This window comes from Dromaius novaehollandiae, chromosome 22 (genome assembly GCF_036370855.1).
Source record: "Dromaius novaehollandiae isolate bDroNov1 chromosome 22, bDroNov1.hap1, whole genome shotgun sequence".
In the NCBI taxonomy this organism is placed as follows: Eukaryota; Metazoa; Chordata; class Aves; order Casuariiformes; family Dromaiidae; genus Dromaius; species Dromaius novaehollandiae.
Genome location: NC_088119.1, coordinates 9,830,414 through 9,847,892, shown reverse-complemented (window position 1 = coordinate 9,847,892; position 17,479 = coordinate 9,830,414). Strand labels below are relative to the sequence as shown.

The following is a 17,479-nucleotide window of genomic DNA, read 5'->3' as shown; positions in this document are numbered from 1 at the left end:
CCTACATCTTTCCACTGACCTGAAGGGAAGCTGCAGCTGGCAGCTTCCCTCCGAATGGGAACAGTGTTATTCTTCCTCCAAAGTGGAAAAAGGGACTCCTCCGAGCCCACAAACTGCTCCTGCTCTGCCAGTGACTGGCCTGTCCTATGCCCTCCTGAACCACAGTCCCTCACCTGCCCTGCTCCTGATGTTCTTACCTGCGTGGTGGAGACCGAGGAAGAGGAGGCTGGGATGGTGCTAGCAAAGGGAGACCGGTTGAGCTGTGGGAGAGACGATGTACCCTGGTGCGCCAGCAGGCTGGAAGAGAGGGGTGTACTGCACACAGCTCGGAGCACTCCGCCCCCGTGGGAAATAGGGTCCTTGTTACTGGTGTAGATCCCTGCAAAAAAGGAAAAAAAAATATGTCAAGGGGAGAAGACGGGCGTTAGAGTGTGCCACTCTCTGCATTCCTGGATTCAAGGCTATCAGGGAAGCCTGGACCATCTCCTCTGAGCTACTGCATGTCACTGGGATGGAGCTGTCACCCAGGGCCCCCTGCCCAGGCTATGCTACTGCCTGTCCCCAAAGGCATCCCAAATCTTGTAGCAGCAGAAACACTACAGACCTCCCCAGGGCAAAGCTGGCCTGATTCATCTGATTAGCAGATTGAATCAGTGCAGCAAGACCACCTGTGTCAGAGAAACATGTCTGCGTTCAGGTTTTGCACCACTGTCTTTCTACCACGGTAACTCCATCACCATGTTTTCCTTAATAATGCCAACAGGCTCAAGATAAGGCATTGGCTGAAACAATCCCTCTGAGGCTTAGATTTGAGCCCTGTGCACCCCAGGTGAAGTTTTGGGGGTGGAGAGAAGAAGGGCATTGGGGCCTACAGCTTTGGGCATCCCTGGATTTCAGGTGCCCTCCCCACCTCGGTCAGACAGTGCAGGGCAAGCTCTCCCAGCACTTCTCCTGGCACACGGGCAATCAGGTCCTCGTGGTCTAAAGAATCTCTGGCTCAACTTCCCCAGAGAGAGGAACCCTCCAAAAATGGAGGCCCACGAGCAGCAGCCTGCGGGATGCCAAGCGCTCCACTCCAGCAGCCTCCGGGCCAGCAGCGATGGCCTGGAGGCAGCTGGCTTTTTGTCAGGCTTGATCTCAGAATGGGAGGGCAGCACCAGCGCACAGGATCAAACGCAGCACGTACTTTGGCAGCTCGGGGCCAGGCCTGCAGCGAGGGTGTTGACAACCCACAACTCTTCTGCCAGAAGGTATCTAAGGCTCTTTCAACCTTGTAACCCTTCCCCCTGTCCCTCCTTGTTTGCTCACCGCACCCCAATAAAGCCAGCAGGGAAACCGCAGCACAAAGTGACTCACCAGAAGCACGAGTCAGTGGCAGAAGGGGGTGGAGGACTCGGAGTCCCACTCCCTGCTGCCTGTTCTGGCCAACAGGCCGTACTCCTGCCAAGCTAACCTGCCCCCTCCCACGATGCCCAGAGACCGAGGTGTGGCAAGGCCAGATAAATGAGGAAGGAAGGGCGAGGAGCCAGCAGCGGAGGGAGGGGACTCATCCGCCTTCCCCATCCGCCCAGGCACGCGGTGCAGGCAGTGCCCAAAGCCCGGTCCTCCAGAGCCTTGCCAACATCTCTGCCTAAGAGAAGAGCGGGAGCATGAGACCGCGGGGCCTGGCAGCCATCCTCCCCTTGGAAACACCCCTTTGTTGTTCCGAGGGAGGGGAAAACATGGCCTAAGGTTATGATTATGGAAGTTGCGTCAATTCTTGCAGCTCCTCTTCTCCCTCAGCTCTTAGGCAGTGCAGACAAATGGGCCACAGCTCCCAGGCGCACACAACAAAATTATACCCCCCCCCATACACACACGATTTGACCTAAATCAGAGCATCTGCAAACAACCCACAATAGACCAATGACAAGTTCTGCTGCCAGAACAGTGTCAAACCTCAGCCCTGAGCAGCAGGCCCCTCCTCTGCCCGCTGCCTTAACCCTTTCCTGCCACACATCCCAGCTGCCCTCGTCCCAGGTCCCTGGGATGGGAACTGAGGCCAGCAACAGCTGTGAGCCTCTTGGTGTGGTTACCGGTGTGCAAGTCCTCCAACCCCAAGTGGATGTGGTCAGACCAGGATGATAGGTGTTGTACCGGTGTTGACTCCCAGAGAGAGGCCAGAGGCCATTTAGCCACATGAAGCAGTTTTAAATAATGGGAGCAGTACTGGTAAAAGTAAGGTAACATACCCAAACGAGGCGAATCGGAACAAAACTCTTGGTAGACTAAGCCTCAGTCTCAGACATTCACTGGCTCTTGTTTACAAGCAGAGTAGAACTAGGTGAAGGTTTTGCTTTTAAAAGAGGGGTTAAATCTGAACCACTCATGGGAATCCCTCATTTGGGGCCAGAGTGTGGCTTTTCCGGTTTGGCCCGTGACGCTGAAGTTTTACAGCACTCGAGCAAGAAGGGTTTGAATTGTCCCCCAGCTCAGATCTGCAGCCCAGCTCCAAGGAGAGGAAAAGCTGACCCAGAGGGGATTCTAAGATGAAGGCCGGGATGGAAAAGGGAGATCCAAACCGGGATTTTTAAAGCTCCTAGGACTGAATTAAAGGGAGCAGACCCTGTGCAGACACAGGTTCGGACACCAGCCAAATGTGACGCTGGAGGGAGCAGGGCTGGGAATAACCATGCGCAACCAGAACCCTAAAGAGGAACATACCTGAACCCAGCAGCGGAGACTCCATGCTGAGGCTGGGCAGGTTCCCTGTGTGGCTGAAGGATCGTGACGAGTTGCCGATGCTGGAGCTAACAAGAGAGCCCCCGGAGAAGGGTGATGAGGAGGTGGATGTAGACCCAGCCAGCTGGGCCCCCAAAGTCTCTTTGCTTTTGCCCCCTTTCGGCCTGCCAGGCCCATGCTTGTTTTTCTTGCTACCTTTGTGCTTCTTTTCCTTCAGCACCTCTCCCTCTTCGACGCTGAGAGAAGGCATGCGCTTGTGGCTGCTGCTGCTACCGCTGGCCCCGCCACTCCCCACCGAAGGGCCGCTCACAGGGTTTGAGGCCTTGTAGTCCACGGGAGAAGCGTCACGGCCTCTCTGCTGGCTCACCGCAGAGGTGGAGAAACGCATGATGGAGCCAAAGCCTGAGAAGATCACCTTCTGCTCAAAAACATCCCCCTTCTGGCCTTCATACAGAGGGGAGCAATGGGAAGATGAAGAGGAAGAGACAGGCTTCCGGTACTTCTCGTCCTCCTGCTCAAGCTTGGGGAACGTCACGAAGTCCTGGGAGCACTGCAAGGAGCTGCAGGAGGTGCCTGGGGAAAGCAGAGAGAAAGGAGATGGAGGAAAGCCCACGGTGGCAGTAACTCAACCCACGAGGCAACAGGAGCATGAGATGCAGGTCCTCTGGCACAGGGCAGCTACTGAGCTGCAGGACATCTGTCACATTCCAGCCCCTGGTCCCCCCCACTGCTGCTCTGATGCTCCCTGGCAGAGAACCTGCCCAGCAGCAGGTTCCTCCCAGGCAGACACGTTCGTCTCTGCCCCCGAGGCCCTGCATCATCACCGCCCCTCCAGCCTTGTCCAGGCTCCCAGGAGATGAAACGTGCTAGTGGCTGCAGCGACAGCCCACGGAAGAACCCAGCAGGACGGGAATCCTGCAAGGCTCCGACTCGAAGCTCGGGGCAGCCTGGTATCAGGCTTTGGCTCAGGTCTGTCCCACAGAACCCCTTAAAGCGCTGCAGCGGGCAGTACCACCCAGGGAGGAGAGGGCAGGTGCTCCCCGCACTGCCCACGCACAGTATCCCTTCCTTCCTCCCTGCGCTCAGACATCTGGATCTGTTTTCCCTTGCAGTGCAGCAGGCCTACGCAGGAAGGGAGCCGTAACACTCATTTGACTTGGTTATTCCTTCTGTGCATGCAGCTCGTAGCAATGAGACTTTTCCCTCTCTTCAAGGGATTAAAGAAACAGCAATCAGCAAAGTTTCACAGTGCTAGGTGGTGAGCAGGTGGGTACCTTTATAGACAGAGATACCGAGGAAGAGCAAAGCACAACACTACCCCATCCACCCCTCCCTCTCTTGCTTCTCCTTTGCCCCTTACCTGCAGGTTGAAACGTCCCACTGGATGAAGCGGAGCTGAAGCCAGCTGAGCTTTTCCCACTTCCCGTCTTCTTCCCCTTGTGGCTGCTGCCATGGCTTGAGGACTTCTTGCCTTTCACCTCCGACCTGCTGACCTCCGAGGTCTCTTTGCTCCCCTCATGGTGGCTGGTGGAGCCCTAGGAAACGGCAGACAGAGGGGTGGCTCACTCCGGCCAGATGTGGTCACAGCAGGGGCTCCTTTTACCAATTTCCCCTTAAAAGAACTAATTGCCCACAAAGCAATGGTCAGGTCACGTTACTCAAGAACAAGGAGAAAAGCAGCATTCCCCTCCACTGCTGCCCCATGGCAGCAGGTTTTACACTCCTGTGGACCACACTCATCCCATCTCACTGCAGGAAATGAAACAGGGCATCTGCAGCCAGGGCACAGACAGCACAGGTTCTCTGCATTACCAGCAGAGAAGGGCATCCCCCTTCAGAGGGGTCTTCAGGCCAAACAAAGCCTGAATTTGAGTGTGATTCAAACATGTCTCCCAGCTGCACCTCTCAGGTGTGATATTCCCGGCAAGGTCATGCCACTCAGGGGCAACTTGCCCTTCCTTGGGCTGCAGTGGGAGTTTCTATGTGTTCCCTAATGCATCTGCTGAAGCCCCTCCACTTCCCACCTGAGCCTGGCAGGGCCAGGGACCTTCCCAGGAATCTACTGCAGCAAATGCTTTGCACAGTGATATGACTAGAGCAACATGACCATGCAGTGACAGATGCTATCCAAACCCCACGTAAGCCCACAGGAGCCAGAGGGGCACGGGGAATGAAGAGGCTGGCCAGATGCGAGGAAATCCAGGAGCTTGGGATGAGACAGAGAAGTGCTGGAGTTAAGCAGAAGGAGAATGGAACAAACCAAAACCCCCATCCCTCGGGGCACCCACACTGGGATGTGAAACCTTCACCCTGAAGTCACTTCGAAGCCAAACAGCGTTCAAAGATCATTTCTTCCAAGATATTACTTTAACCAAATCACTCTTATAGATACAGTTCCAACGTAATGGCCACAGCCCAAATTATAACACCTGTAAATTAATGGAAACACCTTTTATTTCCTACTGAGGAGCAGATAAAAGGAAGACACAGAGAAGCCACCTTTCTTACAGGCCACTGACCCTGACTCCAGATGACCTCTTCTTGGGGAGAGTTAAAGAAAAAAGGGCTTGTAATGCAGACTCATGAATGCCCAGATAAAAATCTTTCCCCATTCCTCCCACATGGTTTAATCACTCTGCACAATGCAACAGCTGGCAGCCTAACACACACCAGATGTGCCGGGAATATGAAAGACAGGAGGAAGGGAGTGGTGGAAATTAGGGGAGGGGGGAGAAGGGGGAATCTGTATTTTCTCATCACAGACTCCTGGATGTGGGAGATTAAGCCTTCTTGATTTACGATCTCAGAGGGAGCATGAAAATCTTTCCGACTTTCCACATCTGCCTGGGGAGCAGCGTATGGGGGCTATGGGAAGCTCTGAGACTGTTCACAAAGTCACAGGGACAAGATGTCTCATGTCTCAGCAGAAATGCAAAGCCCTGAATTTTCCCCCCATAAATTCACCTCTTTGGAGCTTCGTACAAGGTGCATGAGGCCACAGCAGGGCAGGGAGAAACCACATGAGAAGACATGTTCTAAATCCAGAGTGTCAAGAAGGGAGTGCTGGGCAAGTAATGAATTAGTGCAGGGTGGAAGGGGGAAATCTGAGCTGGGATATAAATCTTGATTGCAATATTAAAGACAAAAAAGGAGGGGAAGAGAAGCTGAGCTGGCTCAGCTGAAGGCAGTGAATAGAACAGAGACACTCACCTGTGGGGCTGATTTGACCTCAGAGACCTCCCTGACAGCCTCCCGGGGACCTCGAGGCAGGATTTCACCACCTACTGCCAAATGCTGTCCTAGATAGAGCGGTGTTTGCCAAATAGGTCACGGCAAACGGATCTGCACAGTGCTACCACAAGCCTTCCTCACCATCACAGACCCTTCCCTGGCAGCTGTTCCAGAGAGCCTGAGTTTGGGGCAAGGGCCCAAGTCTTGCGGCCGAGGAGCAAAGAGAGGGAAACCGAAACCACATTAAATCACTTCCCCTCTCTGTGCCTCTCCTTCTCCCCACTCTGCTCCATGGAGCCCGTAGGCTCTGGGAGGCGGTGGAGCCGTCCAGGAGACGCACGTGGACCGCCAAGCGCAGCAAGGTCTTGATCCGACGGGGAGGGTCTGCTGCCATAACGCCAATATTAACAACAGCAACAAGGGGCTCAGTCCCATCACCTCCCTAACGAAGGAGATGGTCCAGCTCGGGGCAGCTGCCTAGAAGGAGCAGGACAGGAGGGATCTGCAGGCCAGCTGCTCGCCTTGTGCGTAAACAGAGGCCTCCCTGGTTTCTGGACCATCGGCTTGTCTCCAGCCCGGAGCTGTGTGTGTGCGCTTGTGCACGCGTGCACACACATGAACGCTTGTGTGTGCTGCAAACAGGTGTGTGCGTGGGAGGGCGTGCTGTAGAGAAAAGAAAACAGGGAAGTGCTGAAGAAGTGAGAGATCTCTTTCAAAATGAGGCAGCAGTTACATTTTGAAGAGCTGTTTAAAGCAGCCAAGTGAAAAACGCAACCAGAATAAACCTGCTGTCCCAGCTGGAGGTGGAAATCTCGAAGGGAAACTCCTGCCTATACCCGGGAGCTGGGAGAAGCGAGGCAAAGTCACGCAGGCACCCGAGCCCAGGCATGCACCACCTCCTCCCCCCGGCGCTCGCTGTCCCCGAGGAGCTGTACCTGCTTCCCGGCCTCCCTGTGACACTGTGCAGCACCCAAGCTCTTCGTTCATTAATTTATTTATGGGCAATCAGAAGAGCATCTCTTTGCCTGCTGATTGGCGGGACGAGCTCCTAGAGGGAACCACTGACGAAACGCAGAAGCGGGGGGGGAGGCTGGTGCAGCATCGAAAACACAGAGCTGCTTTGCCCTGGATTAAACTACTGGCGATGGGAAGCAGGGAGGATGCACACGACGAACAACGCGCTGATGAGAGCAGGAGCTCCCCCAGCCCACGCACAGCAGAGGCACACACTGAAGCAGCCGCCCAAGCAGACGGTAAGGATCAGGTGCCTTTCCAAACCGGATCACTAGGCAGAGGTCAAACAAGTCTCCATGAGGAGCTTTAGGCCTGTCTAAGTGCTTCTGTGAGCTCCAGCAGCTCTGTGTGTGAGCCACTCGCAACCTTTACTACGTCCCTTCCCTCAGCCCCACGATCAGGCAGGACTGTGCTACTGTTCTTTATAGGTAGGGACGGGAGACACAGATGGGCTGAGGACCAGATTTTTAAGTCCTTGATGTCACTGGCAAATTCCCACTCATGTCAGGACAAGGGATGCTAAAAGGCTTAGGATTCTTACTGCAAATATCCATGCTGAGACATGCTTTGGTTTTCAGCGGATTAGCCGGAGGAATCCTTCGCCTTCCCCACACACCCCTACCCCATCCCAGCAACTGTGACTTTGCCTGAGCCAGGCACAGTGCAGCGGCTCCCGGGATCCGTCAGCTCCAGGCCTGCTGGTGGACGCCCAGAGCTCAAATGACAGCAGGAAACCTGGAAAGCCTCCCCGCCTCCAATCGCGCACTCTTTGCCCTGCTATGCTCCCTCTCCCGGCACCTGACCGGCAGCGGGTGGGTGCGGGGAGGCCTTGGCATCCATGGCTTAGATTACAAAACCCAGAGCAAGCCAGATGTTTCAGCCCAAAACACGTAGCATGTGTGAGTGTGTGTCAACAAGTGATCGTGATGTCTGCAGCTGGCAGAGGAAGGCAGCTGGGGTGGCTTGCAATCCTGCAGATTTACTGCAAGTGCAACAGAGAGCGGCAGGACGGCTCCCCGGGGGCGTTTGCAGGGGAGAGGAGAGACCTGGTGTTTGTTATTTAGCATGTTCATAACCTGGACAGCCGGCACCAGGCACCAGCTTCACCGAGAGCCCCCGAACACAGGAACTGCGCTGGATTTGTCTCGTGGTGTGTGACTACGGCGTCAGAGCAGCTCTGGCTTCCAAGACTCACTGGTGACACTCACTGCTCCTCCCCTGCTGACAGCCCCTCCTCTGCCCCAGACTGCCCGCTACGTTAATGCCGTCTTTCCAAGAGGCTTTTCCAAAGCTTTGCTTCTTGGCTGCATTTTGGAGTTTTTGGATGCATCCCATGAAACAGGCGGAAGCTGTTACTCGGAGGGCGGGTTTTCTGTCTTCCCTGCACTCCCCCAAAGCCAGCGGGAGCTGCAGATCCAGCACAAGCCCCCTCTCTACAACCTCCCCGCAGCCCATCCACGCCCTAGTCCAGGGGGAATTTTCCCTCTGGGGAATTTCCAGCACGGCAAGCGCGCGGCGTGCTCCCGCGCGGGACGCTCCTGCTGTACCCCAGGAGCCAGGCTGCTTCTCTGTGAGCAACGAAAACTGCATCGCCCAAAGACACTTTTCAGAGGCACAAAGAGAGCTCGGAAGAGGTGCTACGAAGAGTCATTTGCATGCTGTAAATTCACACCCTAGTTTCACTTTCCGGTGCAGACGAGAGCTGAGGCCACCACCGTGTTTTCAGCTTGTTTATCCCCAGAACCCACGGAGCGGTACGGCTTCTCATTGCACAGAAGGGACAACAAGGCCTGGCAGAGTCCAGGTGTCAGATACTAACAGTGTTTAGGTTCCTAGAAGATGCAGGGAAGCACTCAGTGAGACATTCAAAGATCTGGCGCAAGTCAGAGGTCTGGCAAAATTCATTTCAAGAGGAAGACTGAAACCACATCAAAGATACTTCTTCATAACTAAATGGTTCAAGAGGGGAGCACAGGGTGGGTGACGTATTAGGTGAAAAGTGGAACTGAGAAATCAATCTGGATTGCAATATTAAAGAAATATCTTGGATACTGGAACACAGCCGCCTGTGGCTAGCCCCAGGCTATTTTTAGGCTGGCCGAACTGGGAGCAGACTGGAGTGCGGCAGCAGGTACCAGTAACACCACCGCCCATGGCCTGGTGGCTGCTGCCTCACCGCAGCGTGTCCGCAGTCCCGCTGCCCACGGGGCGAGCGGTGCCAGGGCCCTTCTGCTGCCTTGTCTCACCAACGCAAGTGATGCGGCAGGACGGCGGAGGGGCTGCCTCTTTGCAGGAGGAGCCAAGGAGGAATTTCTCAGCCCAGTGACATTCAAAATCCAGTTGTCATCGGCACTTCCCCGAGCCCTAAAGGTGACTTGGGAGATTTGGCTGAAATAGCACCAGTGTCACTCGCAGGCAGCAGGAGAGTCGGGAACAGGCGGACGGGAGGATCAGGAGGTAGAAAGCGTTGTTCCTCCTGCTCCTTGCTGCTGGCACCAAAACACCAGCGAGGCTCAGTGCCTCCAGCCCAGCCCGCCAGCTCCAGTACAGCCTGTGCACTGGGACGGGAACTCAAGAAACCTCGGATGCGGTGCCACCTTGGCGTGAGGCACAGCGAGCTGGCGGCATCGGCCTGGCAGGGACGCCCCGGGCTGCGCCAGCCTCCTGCGGCTCCGCACGGCTGCTCTGGGCTGGCGCCTTTCCCCCAGACACCCGGAGACGACCGGCTGCCCCGGCTGCTGCGGGCCGTGGGGGCCTGCGCTCGCCCGGCCGCTCCCCCCAAAAGACCCGTGGCTGTGTCACCTGCAGGGATCATCCCTGGGGAGTTTATGCTCTGGTTCACTGGGTAACTCGGTGGTTCTCGGGATGGGAGGAAACCACGGAGGGGATAAAAGAGTTGTCCAAGATCTTACAACAAGAAAATGGTAAAGAAAGGAACAGACTCTAACTCTCTTCAGACTCTAAGAACTACTAATCTAAGCCCCACAAAGGACAAAGATGGTTTTGGCTTTGAAGAGGAAACCTGTGTGGACACGCTACCTTAGTGCATCTCACGGTTTTACATTAGACCAACCAGTACAACGTTACACTTGTGCAACTATCCAGAAAATCTCACGCAACCATCAACCGAGGGGTTTGTAGAGGGTTGTAGCAGGCTGCTGAGCAGCTCTTATTGATCCAGAGTGAGAATCTTTTGGTCACAAGGGGTTTGAACAATGTTTTGGGATCTATGCACAAAAAAGCAAGGGAACAAACTCACTGTTATGACGATTAATAATAACTCCCTAAGGAAACACTAAAACCTTGTCACTCAAGCACAGCTACAGTAATTAGGATCTCCTAAATTTTAGCTTACAAAGAGTTGAAAGCTGCCTGTAAAACTGAATTACATCGTTCCCTCCTTATTTATAAAGGTCTGGCAGGGCTCTGGAGGAGACAGTGGGTAATTGTCTAACAACTACTCTCGCTGGCCAAGAGTCAGGTTTTGGATTTCAGTTTAGCTTGAAAATAATCTTCTTAAGCCCTCAGTTACTGACAGCTCTGCTAACTGAGCGAATCTGCTACTCCCAAAAGTCAGAGCTGAGCTGCCCTAACCTGATCGCAGGTAAGCCAGGAGCAATTGCAGCTCAGAGGATATTCCTCCAGCCTGTCCCACTGCAACTTTCTGCTTCTCACCGCCTGAGACCCATGTGACTAGCTTTGCCATTTCAGCTCTAACGGGCATCTCTTCCCCATTTCCGAGTTTAGCTTTGCAAAGAACATAGAAAACTCTCTTCAAGCCTAACCCAAAGCAGCCCTGCGCTGACCTGCAGGAGCTTCTGTTCCTCCACACTGCCCCTGCACTGCTTCTCACACGTGAAGATACTGCTAGCCCGTGCATTTGCATTTCCACGAGGCAGTTCTGCCATGGGGAAGACACACAAGCCTTCCCAAGTAGCATTCCAGTGCACCTCGGGACTCATTGTTTATTTATTCTAGCAGGAACTAGCCCTAGTCCTACTCTCACTTATACCAGAACAGGCCTGCTAAGGAGTTGCTTTATTTTGCTTTCCTGATACAGAGAGGCGAGTATGACTCCAAAGGTCAAGGTGCTGGAGTAACCTCACTCATTCCCTGACCCGGTACAAGTGCAAACTTGGCCTTCACCTTGTTGCATGCAAGTTTGAGGCAAGTTCCACTGTGTCTACTCTGCTTTACTGGAGTTTGGAGCTGGCACGAGTTACAGAAAGCTCAGGGCCGTTCTGATTTACAGCCAGGTGCAAAAGCCCAAGTCAGCAGTACGGCTCCAGCAGTGAATAGCAGAAATACACTGATATCCTGACCGTGCCCCACCAGTCCCATGAACCCTGGGCATGGGGCAGAATCAGGGCCCACGTGATCCAGGGAGGTCTTCCCACTGGACTGCCTCTATACCTCAGGAGCAAAATAGGCTGCCATGCTGTACCTCTCTGCCTGAATTTTCCCCAAAACGGAGAGCCTGGTGGGGGTATCCTGAAGCTTCATCAGGCCCACTGATAAACGGACATGAAATGCCTTGAGAGCACTGGGCAGAAAGAATTAGCGAAGGGTCAATATTACTAAATGGGACTCAAACTCCTGTTGTCCCTAATTACCACACAGTAAAGCTACCTCTACTATGCATTTGAAGACTTTACATGCTTGTAAGATTGTCTGTTTTTTCCTCCCAGCTATACCACTTTGTCTAATAAAGAATAACACCTCCCACAAGCCTTGCCTTGCTTATCCACCTGCCTGAGCTGTTTACAATGTGGCAGCAGAAAAGGCCAAAGAATGGCTATTTATCTATTCTGCGAGAGCTTTAAATCTGAACATCTGCTGCAGAACAGGCTGGCACTTAGAGTTCAATCACTTGGGAGTTTAGCTTCATGATTGTGTCGTCAGTGCTGACAGAAATCAAGACAGCTGCCACGTTAAATTCCCAAAGTGGGCGTTGAGATGGGGAGTCGGGCAGAGAGAGCAAGAATGTGACAAATCAGGAATCAAAATAAGTGGACAAAGCCCATTCTCAGCTCTTCTGCGTTGTCCTTCCCACTTCCGAGCAAAGCCAGTGTTGACAGTCTCCGCCACCCTCCCTCTGCCCTGCATCCTCGCACTAGCATCCTGCGGGTCCAGTACCTTCTCAGCCGCGACGGGCACCGAGGATGGCGTGAGGCTGGTGGGAGACTCTGGACGTTTTTTGTGCTTCTGTTTAGGTCTTTCCTTGTCCTTCCGACTCTGCAAAAGAAACCAGAGAACACTAGCAGGCTAACTTTTCCTCTGCTGAGAGCAGCAGTTGCAAGGGAGAAGAAAGGAGGGTGTGTAGGGGTGGATTTACAACCATACATTCATATTCCTCTTTCCTTCTCCACCCATCCACACAAGCCCAGTATCTCCTCCCCCACATCCCAGTTTCTGGCTGGGAATGTCCCACTATCTCTACCCCAGCTGCAGCCAACATCTGGAGTGCAGAATATCAACAGAAGCCCCACAATCAGTTTATGGTAAGATGATAGGGAAAGATTTAACAAGCTCTGGCTGGTTTCAAGAAACCTGAGCTTTCCTCTTGCTATTTCCCCAAAGGGGCTCTGTGCCCCCTTGCCCTTGCGCTTCACCTTCTTCAAACGTTTCTCAGATCCACCCTGTACAGCCCGTGGAATGATCCTGTTTTCAGCACATGCTGCACATGCACAGGTAAGAAAATCAGCCAGTGGAGATCTCAGAAACTAGGCTTCAACCTAACCCAGAGATCCTCCACGTTTCCCCTCCCAACAGACAACAGCTGCTCCGGGTCCATCCCCATTAGCAGGAGCCAGGCTATTTTGTTTGATTTCTGCATCCTGTTTTTTCTCTCACTAAAGCCCCAGTGAAGCCAATGGGACTCTCCAGATTGCAAACCAAGGAAAAATCATGGCCTGAGAAACACCGAGTCCTGATTTTATATTCTCCTGGGGAATAAACTGTAACCAAGGTGACTATTCTTTTATGGTGCTTTCTAGATGTTTGTGCTAAAAACGAGATGATTTCAGTGAACGGACATTACTGAAAACGTGGGGCTGTGCGAAGGGCCGTGGCTCCCACTGAAGCCAGCGGGGTCTGTGGGTGCCTGGGCCATCTGGCACACGGGATGGATGGAGAGAGCAGCACGCTCCAGCAAGCACTCTTGCTTCCTCCCCGGCCCCTCAGCTGCATGTTCCCACGCAGACAGACCCAGTGAACCGCAAGAGCTTTTCTGTGCCACTGATCTCAGCTAACGATGGGGCCTTCTTGGCTGAAGCTGCAGAAACTTTTATGTGCAGTTCCCCATTTCCCAGTTTGGTCACTGGTGTGTGGGCGAAGAGCTGCTGTCACACATATACCTGCACGAGATGCTGGGCTTAGCAAAATCCATCCTCTTGCTTCTGAGACCTTTCTGGGGGAAAGGATGCTTATACTGATACAACTCCCTCACATGCATGATTTATTCTAGAAGCTGAAGTGGAGCCCTTATTCTGGACTGAAGGTGTGTCCTGTCCATGGGAGCTCATCGATTCTCCAGAAGGATGTTGATTGCTTCCTCATGCAGGCAAAGCCCTGAGGCTACTGCTGCCAGCATATGCCAAAGACGGGATGCTGTCTGAGGGAGGATGCGATTGCAGCATATATGAGAGATTCGTAGCATGTTTTTTGAAGAGAGAAGTGTCTGGAATAATTAGTTCAGGAGACAATAAGCTAGATGGGAAAAATGGGGCATGAGGAGGGTCAGGGCAGGAAGAAAAGGCTAGAGAAAGCAGGAAGTGAAGCAGAGGTGAAGCAGAAGTGCTCCAAAAATCAGCGCCTTCCACTGTGGTTTTGGCTGAATTTTCAATGCACTTGGAAAGGAGACCCAGGCCGCAGCCAGCGGTGACTCTGCTCTCGTTTCTACTAGCGTAAATCTGCCGCAGCAGCTCTCACCAACATCAGCTGGTGGGGAACGGAGGCAAATCCAGCCGAGAACTTCACTGCGCTTGCTGAGTGCCCAACCGAGCACGAGCAGTGCTGCCAGCACCCATCATTTTATCACAAGACTCCCGATGTCTAGCGTTTCTGCTAAAGCTGTTCAGTTCCTGGAACAACAGTATTCTGCAAGAATCTCTGTTTCCTTTTTCTTTTAAAGTACATTTCTATCTTTGGCAGTGAGCAAGGAAAGTTTGTGAATGTGATTTCTAACGACCAAGCACTGAAAGACAAATTAAAATGAATTCTTTACTAAAATCTTATAATGTTTTAAAGGCTTGGGGCTGCAAAGCACTAATGCTGAGTGTCATGGGCCTTCTAGGACAGGAAGATGGGGAAACTGGCCCAGTTAAGTGTCTTGCCAGAGACCATGTGCCCATCAGTGGCAGAGCTGGAACTGGTAGTTCATTACTCTAGTAGTGGCAATAATTTGCACTCAATAGTACACAGCAGAGGGTTTCAATGAGCTCCAGAGAGGTGTTTAATACGTACATCTCATTTTACAAATGGGGAAACCAGGGCACATGGGATGAAATAACCTGCAAAACTTTCACAGAGAATCAGCAGAAAAATCAGGAAAATAAGTCAGGGATCCCAACCCCTCCTGGATATACACTTGCCTACTTGCAGATGCTGCCAATGCCACTCTCAGAAGCCAGAAACAAAACTAGAAACAGGAGCCAGACACCTCATTACAATGCATTTCGCCAAATAACTGCACAAACCCAGGTCCCAAAACTTCCTGACTACCGCAAAATTTATTTTCTTCTTTTTAGCCCTGCCAAATCCCAAATGTATTTCAGTCAGGAAGGTGCAACAGGAAGGAATACGATACAACGCTGCAAATGCCAGCAGAGACAGCACTGCAATCATCTAATTTCCCCACTGTGGTTGAGATGAAACAAGTCAGAGCGAAGCCATTTTTGATTAATGACAATGAACATATACAAACCTAAACACACGCACATGCAAACACACATGTGCATGTGAGGGAAAAGCAGAAATGTCATGACTGTCACCATACTGAACAATAAAACTTCCCAGGATTTCATTCTGATGGCAACAACCAAACACACATCCGCCAGCTCCCAAATCTTGGCTGTCTCCTGCCTGAAAATCTCCCTTCACTGTCACCAACGCAGAACGCACAGCCGCTAACTGAGCAGTCCCCTGGTTGTCTGTAGGAGTGCATACATATGTGCGTATTCAGCAAGAGCCCAGCCTGCACAATAGCGACCAGATTTCTGGAACGCCTCAGCTCCCATTTCGATGCTTGAATAAACGGTCAGGTTTTCCAAAAAGCTCAGCACTTGGTGTTGAGCTCTTTTGAAGATCTGGCCCCACTACATGTGCTGAGCAACTGCGCTTGGACTGTTTAGCAAATCTGTCCCACAGAGACCAGTCTCCGTGCTCTGCTCAAAGAAACCAGAACCACCGCAGCCGGACGAGGAGCCCAACTGCTCTGCGTCGGTGCAGAGCCCCGGGCGGGCCGCAGCAGACCTTGCTCCTCACTGTGCTCACCGAGTGTTTCTCCCCTTCCCACGCCACCTCCGGCAGCGGGCTCCCGCGTCACCCTGCTCGGGCAGGGCAGAAACCGCAGACCCTGGAGGCCAGGAGCTTGCTGGGCTGCAGCCAGCTGCCCCGAAGCTTTGCCAGAGCCTGGGTGCTCGCTGCCGGTGCACACGCAGGAGTGCGGCCTCCCACCCGCGATGGGACCAGCTACTCTCCAATATTTTGGGGTCAGCCAGGCAAAGGGATGTGACACCTGCTTCAATATTACCAGGGAAACGCACTGCCCCGTGTGAACCGGGCACGTCATTCCACCCCGTCACCCGGCGGGTGCCTTGCAGACGGGCCAGGCTGCACCAGACCTGGGCGCCGCTGGGCAGGTTGTGCTGGCCGCCACAGAGACAGCGGCTTGGCACCGAGGCTGTCACCGCCCTTGTCACTCCTGGGTATCCTGCCTGTGTCGGCAGGCACTCAGCCGGCCCGGGGCGCTCCCCAGCGCGCACCACAAACGTGCGGGTTCCCTCCGGGAGCCGGAAGGCTCCAAATGCTTCCTGCAAGAGCCACCGGGTGCAAAGGGACCGGCGAGGGCGAGCGCCAGAGGAGGCAGGCAGCTCTCCCCTGCCTGTCAAGCCCCCCCTCCCCACCCTGCTCTTCTGTCCCAGCACCTCTCTGCCCTGCACACACACCCTCTCCTCTGCTAATCTTCCCTCCAGGCAGCTTCACAGGCAGTGCAGCCACCAGAGCCCCTGCCAGCAGCCCTGCCTGCCCGCCTGGCCGGGCCACGACGCGGGGGCTGGCAGGGCTCGGGGAGGAGGAGGAGGGAAGGAGGATGCATGTGAGAGCAGCAAACCTTTGATGGCCCCCTCCCACCCCTGCGAGCGAAAGCCGAGCCTACCTTGGAGCCGCCCTGCCGCGGGCTGCCGGGCTTGGCGAGCCGGGCTCTGCCGGGAGCATGGACCTGTCCCCAGCGGCAAACCGCATCGGAGACACGCGCTGCCCGTGCAGGGCCGAGCCGCCGGGGCTTGGCATGTGGGCACGGAGCAGGCCGGCCTGCGGCGGGGGGAGCGCGGCCGCACCGGGGGCGTGCCGGCCGCACGAGCTCCCTTCGAGCTCCTCGGCGCAGGAGGAACGAAACAGCATCCCTCGCTGCCAAAAAGGGCTGTGCGCAGTTCCTCCCGCTGCCCCCGCCGCCGTCCCCCCTTCCCGGAGCCCCCTCTTCCACTCCGCTGGACACCAGCAATGGGAGCACGGAAAGCAGCTCAGGCAGGGAAGGAGGCAGGGCAGAGCCGCGAGCCGGGAAGAGCCAAGCGGCTCTGCTGCTCCCTCCCTCCTTCCCAGGCTCCCTGAACTCCCTCGCCGGCGGAGGAGGCCGGGCTCGGGCTGCAGCCACGGCAGCGGCGGGGAGGAGGGAGGCAGCCGGGGGCAGAGGGGCACTGTGCCCCCGCCGCCAACCTCGCCTGCGCCACGGCTGCTCGGGGCGCTCCGGGAGCCGTTTTGCACGTCGCGGGGGCCGAGATGCCCTCCGAGTGCTGAGCGGTTTTGCGCTGTGCCCTCGCGCTGGTGCTGCACCCCTGCTCCCTGACGCTTTGCTGGGGGGCCTGCACAGAAAGGCGCCTGGGGATGCTATAAAACAAGGCTTCTACGGTTAGACTAGAAAGCAGATTTCGGCGCAGCCCTTCTCCCATATCTGTGCTGGTCTTGCAAGCAGTCATCCGCGTCCCGCTCAGAAAAATGTCCACCTTGCCCTTCGGTGCCGGCGTGGAGACGAAGCTCCCAGAGGCACGCCTGGGTCACCCGCGTTGGGTCGCCCACGCCAACGCGAACACAGAGCCCCGCGCAAAACCCTCCCGGTTGGGATTTCAGCCTGCTGCAACTTCTCCACTGTGCAAAATCCGCCAGGCCGGATCCTCGGCTCGGTCCCTCCCCTGGCACCAGCTCCGGACAGACAGGCTACGGCGGGGGGGCGGCTCTGCCCCACATCTGCCGGGCCACCGCGGCCCCGGGGCTCGGGCACTGGCAGGACCAAAGGGAG

At 54.8% G+C, this 17,479-nt stretch overlaps 1 protein-coding gene across 4 annotated transcripts in view; it reads right to left on the bottom strand.

The window, feature by feature from the left end:
* MLLT6 (MLLT6, PHD finger containing) overlaps window positions 1–17,479 on the bottom strand; it is a 47,803-nt gene that overhangs the window by 13,406 nt on the left and 16,918 nt on the right. For all 4 annotated transcript variants that reach the window (XM_064524686.1, XM_064524685.1, XM_064524687.1 and 1 more), the window contains exons 8-11: window positions 12,103–12,201; window positions 4,082–4,256; window positions 2,704–3,294; window positions 198–379 (exon numbers count right to left, since the gene is read on the bottom strand). In XM_064524686.1, the coding sequence (XP_064380756.1) occupies window positions 198–379; window positions 2,704–3,294; window positions 4,082–4,256; window positions 12,103–12,201 (1,047 nt within the window). The remainder of the gene's footprint in view (window positions 1–197; window positions 380–2,703; window positions 3,295–4,081; window positions 4,257–12,102; window positions 12,202–17,479) is intronic.